This window comes from Setaria italica, chromosome IV (assembly GCF_000263155.2).
Source record: "Setaria italica strain Yugu1 chromosome IV, Setaria_italica_v2.0, whole genome shotgun sequence".
Lineage (NCBI taxonomy): Eukaryota > Viridiplantae > Streptophyta > Magnoliopsida > Poales > Poaceae > Setaria > Setaria italica.
Window position 1 is genome coordinate 38,836,978 of NC_028453.1, and position 11,935 is coordinate 38,848,912.

General features: G+C 51.3%; 2 protein-coding genes across 3 annotated transcripts; both read right to left on the reverse strand.

Moving 5' to 3' along the window:
• Nucleotides 1-300: 300 nt before the first annotated feature.
• Nucleotides 301-3,472, reverse strand: LOC101759879. The gene is made up of 5 exons (XM_004966312.2): nt 3,338-3,472; nt 1,637-1,773; nt 1,277-1,530; nt 950-1,102; nt 301-824 (listed from the first exon to the last, which is right to left on the reverse strand). The coding sequence occupies exons 2-5, from the start codon at nt 1,755-1,757 to the stop codon at nt 777-779; spliced, it is 576 nt and encodes a 191-aa protein (XP_004966369.1). The 5' UTR covers nt 1,758-1,773; nt 3,338-3,472; the 3' UTR covers nt 301-776.
• Nucleotides 3,473-5,183: 1,711 nt separating this feature from the next.
• On the reverse strand, nt 5,184-7,577 carry LOC101760298. Of its 2 annotated transcripts, none has more exons than XM_004966314.2 (3): nt 7,281-7,577; nt 6,936-7,183; nt 5,184-6,772 (listed from the first exon to the last, which is right to left on the reverse strand). In XM_004966314.2, the coding sequence occupies exons 2-3, from the start codon at nt 7,072-7,074 to the stop codon at nt 5,442-5,444; spliced, it is 1,470 nt and encodes a 489-aa protein (XP_004966371.1). In that variant the 5' UTR covers nt 7,075-7,183; nt 7,281-7,577; the 3' UTR covers nt 5,184-5,441. The 2 variants fall into 2 exon arrangements, with proteins under 2 accessions (XP_004966371.1, XP_004966372.1); XM_004966315.2 differs by having other exon boundaries at nt 7,268-7,577.
• Between the last annotated feature and the right edge of the window lie 4,358 nt (nt 7,578-11,935).

Below are 11,935 nucleotides of genomic sequence, written 5' to 3' on the forward strand. Positions count from 1 at the left end.
CAATGCTCAGGTATGCAAGACCGCCAGCATGCTTCACCCTTGGTCTCATTTTCCACCCTTGGTCTCATTTTCACTGCTCGTCGACGTGTTTTTACCCCATAGGACCACAGTTACTGTCGAATAAGTTTTACTAGCCCGGCCTTGGTATTTCTAATTCTACACGTACGGATTCATTCCAAGACGAAACCATAGGCACGAGCAATTTCGCCATCATACTATCTGCAACAGCTTGCTTGTGAAAAATGGCACAAGCGATCTCGCGCTCACAGCAAGTTTGAACAAAACAGGCAATCAACCACATGTAAAACGACTGAAAGTAGGCATTATCTGACAAAAGCTAGTATTCATATACGACCGGTAATCTAGTAAACAGCACCACAAACAGTATGGATAACACTCCCAGAATATCACACACACCAGAGCTGTCGCAGCATAACCTGCAGGGTTGGAACTGTCTTAAGAGTACCGAACCCGAAAGAGCCAACCAAGAGATGTAAAAATCAGGATAACCACCAGGTATTACTCGGTCTTCATGAGCCAACCAAGGGATGTAAAACGCAGCATAACCACCAGAAATATCTAACTACCAAGTCCAAAAGAGCTGAGCAAGGGATTTGAAACTCAGGATAACCACCAGAAACATCAAGCTAATCCAGCCAACGGGAATGGAAACATTGCTTCCACCGCTTTGTCCTCCAAGCCACACTTCTGGGTGCAACTAATATGTACATCAGAATGCAGTAATTGAGATCAAACAGTGCGTCTCGACATGAAGATCACTTTGTAGCTGAAGCCCCCGCTGACTTATCATCATTGGGCAGGCCCTGCAATAAATAAGCAGATCAGGAAAGGTTGTCCAAGAGGGCAATAGGTGGAGTTACTACTTCCCACCATTTATCTTCAAGAACAATACATGTAAAAGTATAAACACCAAGAGAACCCCACATACCAGGTCATTGTCAAGCAAATTGATATTCAAGAACTTTGGCAGGACAGATTTCACATCAGAAGTTGTTGCCGACTTCTCATTCTGCAGATCTTGATTGGGGTTGCTGCTACTCTCAGACACTTCAGCATGGTGGTAATCGTCACCAGGTAGGCCCTGCGATGAATAAGACAATCAATGAACAGAAGAAGTGAGCAATGCACAAGAGCCTTGTCCAAAAGGGCACAATCAGTGGAAGTTTTGCATTAGAGCATATATTTGCAAATGGTTAGGTTACCAAAATTTCGAGAGAGGGAGCAGAGAGCGGGAGGGAGGAAGAGTTCAAAATACCTGGCCATCATGCAGGTCATTGATATCTTCAGCATCATCATGAAGCATATCTTGTGAGCTCAGCTCGTCAAGCATATCAACAGTCAGATTTATGTCAAAATCATTTGCCTTGAGTAACTCATCAATGAAATCTGTGGAGACATTTGGGAACATTGAAAAGACCATATTGGCTAGAGCAACTGGATCCATGTCATTTTCCTCATACTTCGAAGGATCAAAAGTGTCACCAGAAGTTTCACCCTTTGATGATGACTCTGAAAAAAGGTTAGGAAGTCTCAGCTGTGACTGTAATCATATGAACAAACCAAATTTGAGAGTTAAAACCCTGCAGAGCCATTAGAAAATTGCCTTCAGTCTCACCTGCTTGGTTTTCAAGGGCCTTGTCTTGGTTTTCTTGGGCCTTGTCTGCAACTGCAAATGAACTCAGGGATCCAGGTATGAAAGGACTGGCATTTGGATTCAACTTGAACAACCCTTCCATGGTTTGATCAACAAATCTGTGAATGTGCAGAGAGGAAAATTCAGTGCAAATATTTATGCGGCAATCACAACAGCAAATAATACAATTTACAGGTGTAATAGCAGGAAACACAGCTAAAAAGCGGCCATGCATGCCTTATATCAAGAGACAATAATATGGTCCCTAGTGTCAATTCCCAAACCATAAAAGGAGCAAAAAAAAGGACAGTATTATAATCAGAAGTAGATCGACAGGGTTAGTACAGATTTTGATCACATGTACAAATTTCAGTTTTTGAGTGCATCAGATTAATCTTGTTGCACTAGAGTAATCCAGAATACATTGTAGAAGAGTAAAGTTCCAAATGCAGCTATATGTTTCAAAAATAAAACGCCCACTTGGGTGCCTGGCATGCATTTTGCCTTCAATATCACCATACAGGATTCCTTTCTTCAAACATTGAGAATGATAACTTCAAAGAAAAAGGTGAAATGAAACATAACTATTTCATTTTTCATCAAGACTAAAAGGCTCCAGCAGACCAGCAGGGCACCCTCACATTAATCAGAAACAGTATAGCTCCCTAACTTGCATCAAGAACAACTAACTAACTATACACAGCAGGCCCATGAAATTTAAGTGAAGATTGGACTGCATGGAACTTCTGTGGCCATAATTCCCTTTTAGTAAACAATAATGCCTTGCATGAGAATGAAAAGCAATCATTGACGAAGTTATGCAAAATTATACTAGAGGCTCGAGATATCAAAATGGATTCATAAAAAATAGAAGAGGAGGCAAGCTCCTAGGCTGTGATTTGCTTGTTGCGTTGGAGTTCTAGAATTACATCCCCGAGGCAACAAACTGTTTACCAAACCCATTTCCTAGAAAAAGTAGTGACATCCCTAAAGTTACAGCCACTGCCTCCTTTGCTCGCCAAGATCTAGTAACTTACATCAAATGGAGTGATTTAAAAGAACAACAGTGAGTGTTTATGTGAGCCTACAAGCTTTCTGACCGATATAATGTTGAATAATCAAAGTAACTAGATTCAAAATGCCATACCAAACCAGAATCAGAATTACAACTAACCAATACATCAAGATGCCACACTAGACCCATAATAATGCAAATAATAGGCAGAAATCCCTGTACATCTCGCTATAACAAATTATTGCCTACTGCTGCTAATCACAGCAACCCTTCTATTCCGTGTGCAAAATAAAGCAGCTCTTAAGACTAGCATAAATCTGGGCCAGATTCTAGTCTACTGAAGCAACATCATCACCACAGATAGATATAAACCAGCAGCATTCCCCTCTTCCCCTCACCCACCCCATCAAGCGAACCGAACTGGAGCCTACGAATCCGAGCAACCCAAGACGATCCCTGCCGCAAAGCGCACCAGAACACAGCAAGGAAAGCAAGAGATCGACCAAAAGTCTCACGGCGACACGGATGAACCAGATCCACACCACGATCGCGACGACTAGACGCGACTGGGGGCGGACTTGACCTAGACGGGACCCGGGGAATGAGGGGTAGCGCTGGATCGGACAGATGCAGGCAGCCCAGAGCGGGATCGAGCTAGGAATATTCACCTCGGGACGATCGGCGGGAGGCGAGGCGAGGCGGGGGTCGCCGGTATCGGCGCTTGTCGCGGTTGGGGTGGTGGTCTGGCAAAGTGTGAAGGCAGCAGAGGCACGAGAGGGGGAAGGGGAAGAAAAGGGAAAGGCGTGCGATGGATGGAGAAGGGGAAACGCCGAAACGGCAGGGGCGTGACCAAAGCGGAGAATGGGGAATCATTCCAGCCCGAAGGATTTGGCCCGTGGGCCTCATACGTTAGCGCAAAAAAATTGAGCTGGGCCAAGGCTGATAATGCACTCAGGCCCATTCCTAGTAGGCTTTCCGGGCTTTATCTTTCTGCTCTGCCTGTACAAGAAAGTGTACAGTTTCAGGTTTCATCAGAAGTTCAGAACAGGGAAGGAACAGAGAGAACCTCTGCACTGTTCTCTCATCAAATCATAAAAATAAAAATAAAAATTGGGCACGGCAGTTTGCGCCGACGGATCATGTGAGCCAGTACGCGACGACCGTACATAGGATGAACACAACTGCACAGGCATGAAGCATTCACATTGCACGATCATCCATAGCTGATAGTTTGGAACAAGCGAACAAACCGTGACGACGTGGAGTACACAAGGCTACCAAGGCTACTGCCGGCGCAGCAACTTTACATTATTTAGAAGCCATGGACACTCACATGGTCCATGCGCGCGCGCACATTGCAGCCAGCAGCCTGTAGATATTGCTACGCAGCAGACGTCCTCCTCCGGCCAAGGCGCCAAGCTTCTACTTGGCTCCCTTGTGGAGGCCCTGGAAGTATCCCTGGGGGTTGGACTCGAAGCCGGAGCGGGAGATGTATCCGCCGTCGCCGCCGGGCGCCTTCATCATCCCGCCTGCGCCGCCTCCGCCACCGCAACCGGAGCTCGCCTTGCCTGCACAACCGCCGCCGCCTCCATGCCCGGCGTGCCCGCCGCCGCCCGACTTAGCCGAGCCACCGTGACCTCCCCCGGAGCCCGAGCCGCCACCACCCTTCCCCCCTCCTCCGCCACCGCCGCTGCTCCTGCCACCACCTCCACCACCCTTGCCTCCGCCGCCACCGCCCTTCCCACCGCCGCCACCGCCGCCTCCTTTGCCGCCCATGCCTCTCCCTGCTGGCTCTCTGCTAGCTAGCCTGATCGAGTCCAGTAGTCTGGGAAGCACTACTACTTTTTCGCGTGCTTTCACGTAGGGTGGGAAGAGTGGCCTTTTATAGAGGAAAGGAGCCTCGCTTTACGCTTGACACGTTGGAGCTTTGCATGCAGTACGCGCATGCATTGTCAGTTCCCCATGGAGTCGTAGTAGATGAAGGAGAGAGTTACTGCGGCAGGGTTCCAAAGGTCTCACGACTGACGACTCATGTCAGCGTGCAGCGACCGCGGATATGCACAACCGTTGGCCATCGTGCACGTATCTATCCGCCGCCGTGTGAGATCGGCGTCGTCAATGGTGGTAGCTGGTAAAAGCCCGTGTGCATCCTCTCTCTCCCTCTCCCTCTCTGAGAGAGAGAGAGAGGAGAGAGAGAGGATGATGGGTCTCACAACTACTGGGCCATTCGCCAACGAATTTAAGCCCAGAATGTAGCAGCAGAGCGAGGAAAAGGCCCAACAAAGTGACCGGGCCATGTCTTCCAGCCCATTTATGTATGGCGGGCAACACGGCCCACCACCGACGACGGCCGGGCCCGCGTACTCCGCCGTCGGTGCACCGAATCTCTCTCCTGCCGAGTTGCCGTGTGAGCCAGGCCAGCACGAGTGCGCCACATGATTTTGTTCCGTTTGCTGGCTACAATTGCGCTCAATCAGGGACACGCGCGCGCGCGCACGCTCACTTGCCACCATCTCCACGAAAAGCTCAACTAATATACATTTCATATCATACAAAATCGTCGCCGCTTTGAGCGATAACGAAGCGAGGACTCTCTCTACTAATCGATTGTACAGCACCTGAATTTTACATGTCGTAATGTCGTCGTGTGAAGAAATTCCAAGAAGAAAGAAAAAGAAAAGAAAAGAAACATGGTGTCGATCACTGTATCTTCTTCTTCCTGTAGTCACCGGGGCAATCAATCAATGTCAGTAAGGCCCCACCGGAGACCTCTCACCGGAGCAGCCGGATGACCTTCTCGAGTACGGGCCTGAAGCGGCGGAGGTCGAGCCTGACGTCCTGCTGGCCGAGGTAGATGTCCTTGACGAGGGACCAGCTCTGCTTGTGGATGGGCATGGGGTCGAGGAGCACGGGGTGCGTCCGCGGGTACGCATCCGACAGCGTGCTCTCCTCCGCCGTGATGTTGTACTGCAGGTACCGCATGTTCATGTCCCGCGGCGGCACCCCGTACTCGTCCATGGCGAGGCTCTCCATCCGCCCCAGCGGCACCACCTGCACCACCACCGCGTTCATCGGCAGGAACATCAGGTTCGTCAGGCCCGACCCGTGCACCGCCACCATCGCGTCGAACGAGTTCACCAGCGCAGACGCGTCCGCCATCCGCGCGTGACCCTCGTCCCCCGCCGCCGCCGACCCTGAGCCGGCGCCACTGGTGGTCGTCTTCTTGGGCGGCGACATCACGTCCGACGTCGTCACGTCGAACCCGACCTCCTCCGCCAGCGCCACGATCTCGGGGAGGTTCATGAAGCGCCGCCGCGACTGCCGCGCGATGATCAGCATCCGTGGCTTCCGCCCTGGCTCGTCGTCGTCGTCGGTGCGGATGGCGTGCTCCCGCGGCAGCGCGTACCGCCACATGAGGAAGCGCTTGAAGTCGACCATGGACAGGTTGCGCGGCGAGCGGCGCGGGTCGATGCTCAGGTCCTTGTGGCTGCGGAGCCCCAGGGTGGCGCGCCGGAAGCACCGCACCTCGCCGGCGCCGTCGCCGCCGAGGTCCACCGCCTCGTAGTTGGTCAACCCGTCCACGATCTCCCGGTACTTGTGGAACCACCACTGCTGCTTCTGCGCCACCAGCAGCTGCACCTCGCCGCCCAGGTGCCGCGACGTGATGAACAGCGGGATGATGTTGTCGTTGAAGTCGTGGTAGTAGTTGCCGCAGTAGCCGCCGTTCGAGTACACCACCGCCGGCACGTCGTGCCGCACCGTGCACGCCGGGGCCTCGCCGGCGGCCACCACGCGCACCGTCAGCTCCGTGATGCCGCGCATCACGCGGGCCTCGCCCTTGCGGGTGTAGGGCTGGATCCTCCAGCTCGTGGCGTTCATGCCGGCGCCGAGACCCGTCACGTTCGCCGCACCGCCGCCGCCGGGGGCCACCACGAACACCTCCGACGTGCTCCCGCGGATGCGGATGGCGCCCTCCAGCTCGCACACGTCCGACCTCGGGTCCGCGAAGTCGCACACCACGCGGGGCTCCGGGATGAACTCCTCCTCCACCAATTTAAATCCTCTCCTGCCATCCAGCAGCAGCGATGGAAACCCAGGCTTGCCTGCAAATCAAATGACCCCATCAACTCAACAGTTCATCGCCATTCATTCAGAAACTGTCAGATAACTACTCTGAGAAATTGGAATTCGAATGCAGCTAATGCTTCCCTGACAAAATGGAAAATGCAATGCGTGGTCATCGAAGAATGGCACTAACATACATACCATTTGTGATCATCACCATGTATCGATCAATGGCGGGGGAGTAGATGACCAAGAACTGGATGGCCCCAATGAGGAGCAGCAGCGGGAGGTTGCAGAAGGCTCCCCTGCCCTGCTTCTTGCTCCTCGCCGCCGGCTTCATCTCCGACGAAGCACCGGCACGGCCGCACCTCCACCTCCACCCACTCCACCACGGACAGGATCGGCAGCTTTACAACCATACAAAACCGCGAGCCTGCGACCCTGCGATGCTGGCACCCATAAATGCATGGCGATTTCATCAGCTTTTGAAGCAGGGAGAAGTACAATGGCAGGCAAGGGGCAAGGCTGATTACGATTATAGAATACCGGAGCGGAATTGTTAATCGCCAAGAACAGCGAGGCAGGCGGGTAGTGGCCGTGGAGAAGAATCCACGATTTGAAAGGGAGCGGATTTTATAATCCACCGGGGGATCGTCGGTTGAACCGGCAGCGAGTTCATGGAAACCACGTTTGCTCGTCGCTTTTCTTTTTTTTTTTCCTTTCCTTTTCCCGATCACGGGAACTGACGTTGCTTCGTCTTTTGGGCTCGTCGTGTTCGTTGCCACCGGAATATATCGAATCGATTGGGAGAAGCCGCTGGAATTTGCAGGCGGACCTGTCGCGGATCTTCAGAATCGCATTTCTCTGAATCGATCGAGATCGAGCCGGCAAATGTGCCACATTTGTAGGCGGCGATCGTGAGGTCAAACGTGCGCCATGTGGGGATCGCATGGCGTCTAGCATCTTGGGAACCGAGTGAATTCGGACAGAGGACGGCCAGATCAACAAAGTTTACACAACAACAGGTGGTGGTGGTACTGAATGCCACTCACTGACTGTCAGATCTATGAGTTTGGCATTGCCTGGCTGCTCCGGCACAAGGAATTGTCTGGTAGCCATGGGCACATGGGCGCCAAGGAATCACATGAGGCAAAAAGGCAGGCAGCAACAACAGAGCGAATGGCAGGGGAGATTAACCACATTGCAAGCTTGTGCCATTGCTCTCTTTTCTCCTAAATAGGACTCTGTAATTTTTTATGCAAAAAAAAGTGTTAAAGTGGCAGCTTATCATTCAGGAGCGAGCTACTGTTAATTAACTCTACTGGCTACTTAGTGGCGTGTGTGATTTGCGTCATCATGGTCATAGTGGTTGTGTGGCTTCGCCCCCTCTCGATCGCCGCACATACTACGACTCAAAGCTGTGTCTTTTGCTGCCTTGCGACCGGCCATGACAAAGCAAAGAATTGTAAAGAACAGCGAGCTCGGGAGACTTAAAAACCGACGAAACGGCAAAGCTTGCGGAAGCCGAAAAGCACAGTCGAACCGACAGGCGATGCGATACAATGGGGGTTAAGAGATGATGGTAGACAGGGACACGGAAGCTTCCAGTTCCAGCTAATGGCTTGTGCCTGTACCTGCTGGCTCTAGAGGCTCTGCGATCGGGATTGAGATGGAGTTTTCTTTAAGAAACAAATGGGACATCATAGTCTTTTTATTTCTGTGAAATTCTGTAGGGTATTTGTATGGTTGACCGACGATTATAATGGGAGGGTTGACCAGCAACTGCTGTCAGAGTGGCAGCAAATATGATATGGCCATTTGACAAGTGGCCACGATTCTGAATTCGCATCGATAATGCAGCACTGTGACCTTGCATACGGGAAGAGAGTAGTGCTGGCCATGTCTATCTGCAAGTAGCGCCGTTTTCTACTCTGCTCTCTGGATCACTGGATAGGCGTAGACTCAAAAGTCAAAACGAATTTTGGTAAAGAAAAAAAAAGAGAGGGCCATTGCCAGGTTGAAAAAGCCCACAATCGGGGCACACAGATGACAAGTGCGGCCCGGTAAATAATGTGTACAGGAGACGGCCCGCGAAGGTCCCGCGCGCCTGAGAAAAATGTGAACACGTGGGGGGTAGGCATGAAGTTTATTCCGAGGATTGTTTTAGTCTCCTCTTTGAATACAGAGTGTATATTCGATGTTTGCCGATGATGATCCACAGACCTGTTCGATTCAGCTTATAAGCCGGCTGAAAAGCTGAACTGGCTGATTTGTTGTGAGAGAAAAATACTGTTTGGTGGCTGATAAGCCGGCTGAATAAGCGGAAGCGAACAGGCCGCACAGCACGACCAATCCCTATGCACCCCATGCCAATTTTTTTATGGAATAACTTCTTTCCTGCCACTGCAATTTTGTACAGTCTCTTTTTGGCGCAGTGGCACTGTCAGTGACACATTCAACAGCAAATAAGGAACCCATCCTTGTTATTTCAAATCATGTACATTTTCTATGCTTATCTCGGCAAAATGGTCTGGTTTGACTTTAGGCACACACCCAAGTGCAAACGGTGATATGAGAAGGACCCAAATGTGAAATGAGCGTGCATACTTATGTCCCTGGGTGCCAAGTTGCATGAATTATATCCATATTAGAACCTTTTTATATAATATGCAAATGTTTCATTGGGACCAGCACAGATGTTCTGGTAAAAGTGTGTATTAGTAGACGTCAGGCGTTGGTAGAGGTATTTTGTAATAATTATTATTTTTTCCATGATAAACGAGTGCTCGTCGATAATTGACCTCCATAAATCTTATGTGTGTACCGTGTTAAAAAAATAGCAGCAGGAGGAACCTGGTGGACAGGTGGAGTTTTGATTTTTTTTTTGAGAAAATGGTGGAGTTTTGATAAAGAAAAAAGAAAAGAAAGCTGAGGGATCGATCTGGCCCAGCTCAATCATCGCGACCGGGCCACGGAACAGCCCACATACGGCCCGCCTGCTAAAATGTTGCACGAACAGCATACGGCCCGCCTGCTAAAATGTTGCACGAACAGCATACGGCCCGCCCCGTCCTTCCTCGATCGGTCCTCCCCTTCCTCCTGACGCGACGATCAAACTGACCGAAAGCCTTTCGATTACGGCGGCGCCGCCATCGCATCACCTCCATCGCATCTCGCCCTCCTCCATGGCTAGCATCTCGCTCTCCAACTGCGTCCTCCTCCACGCCAATGGCTTCCACGGCAACTTCTTACTCCGGAACGCCACCACCGCCATGGCCTTCACCAGTCGGGGGACCAGCATCGAGGCATCCTTAAGCTGCCCCGAGCGCCCGCTGCTCCCCACAATCCTCTTTGTGGAATGCTCGCGCGTTGACTTCACCAATGAACCCCCACGCATCGTCCGCGCGGTTGAAGACATCATCGTCTTCAGCGTCCTCATCGGCCCTCGACTCCGCCCAGACGTCTCGCCGTGCGACTACGACTACTTCATCTACCGGGTCGGGGAGGTTCCGTCGCTTCAGCTGCTGCCGCCCCCGCATCCCACCTTCCAAGACGAGGATGCAGGCCTCCTTCTCTGCGGGGAAGACGACTTCATCGTCGCCGCGTTGATCGCTACAAACAAATCTGGCGTGTACGACCTCCACCGCTTCGAATCTAGGACTTGGGCGTGGAGCCAGGAGGTGGTGCCATTGGTGGCGCCGCAGGCCGCGTTCCCCTTCAAGATCCCCATGAATTCAATCCGGCTTGGTTACCATTACACGTCCACCGTAATCACCATCGGAGGCGAAGGTGGCACGATGGGCTGGGTCGATCTCTGGCGTGGCATCCTGATCTGCGACGTGCTCCACCGGAAGCCCGAGCTCCGTGGTGTGCCCCTGCCGGTGCCGATGGAGCTGCTGACATGCAACAATGGTCGGGGGGCTGACATAGGAGGCTGCGGAAAATCCCTCCGCGGGATTGCCGTCATCAATCAAAGCCTCAGGTTTGTTCATTTGGAAGCCATCGTCTCCACCACAGACACTGCCTGCTGCAGATAGCGACAGCGATGATGAAGAACCTGACTCGCTCATGTCTGACTGGGTGATCACGACATGGAGCAACTCCAAGATGAGTACCTCGTGGGATGACTGGATCAAGGACTGCGAGGCCAAAGCATCGCACACCACGATCCACAGCAAGCCCAAGTCAAAGATGCTCAACTCTGGATTGCTGTCACCTGAAGGAGCAAATCAAGAGCGAGCCTTGCAGAACCTCTGGGTGTCCCACCCAGCTCCTGGCATCGATGATGGTGTCGTTTACTTGCTGGCCAGAGTCAGATTCCAGGACCCGAAGGCATTCGTTATCGCTCTTGACGCCAGGAAGAATGTTCTGCTAGGCTCAGCTGAGTTCGCGACTGAGAAGAAACGCGGTGATGGCGTCATGTATTTCCCAAGTAACATCTCAAAGTACATCGCCCCAGAGGCTAGGGTTCTTCCTATTACCACAGGTACTGCTCTAATTAAGTATTGCAGCTGCAAATTAAACCCTGCTCCAAGATATGGGAGTGGGTCTACAAAGATGAGCTCTAAATTACGGTGGCGGCGGATTCTTGAGGAGGGTGCGGCTGCGGCTGGGGAAGAAGCTGAGTATGCGGGTACGGGTGCCGCTGCCGCTGGGGAGAGAGAAAACTGGACAATAAAAGAGGGGCAAAGGGTGTCCACCCTACCTTTTAGCAAGTTTTAGCAACCAAAAACTTGCTAAAGTGCTAAACTTTAGCAGCTCAACTTTAGCAACTTTTAGCTGCTAAACTAACTTTAGCAACTTTTAGGAAGGGTGTTTGGTATCAAACACCCCCTTAGTCATAAATCTTGTATTGATCTTTCCTGAACGCACTGAGATCTAACAGTGGTAACATGCAGCGATAAAATGCTACTCCATTATTTTTTGCAATCCTATAAGTTGGAACGATCTTCTTTGAGTAAATATTGACAGCATTGCTCCGTGTACTGGGTAGCTCTTTCTGTGAATTCTTTCTTTCAAGTCTTCGTTCACGGGTAGTACTGATGATGTTTCTTTCAGAAAGAACTGAATAGCTGCAGTTTCTTTTGACTAATAAATTGCTTTGGCAAAGATCTGAAGGGCAGTGGCGAGGAGGAGGAAGGAGGCATTGGCTTAGCTTGACATTGGTGTTTACTTTGAAATCTACTCCCACCCTTTCGGGA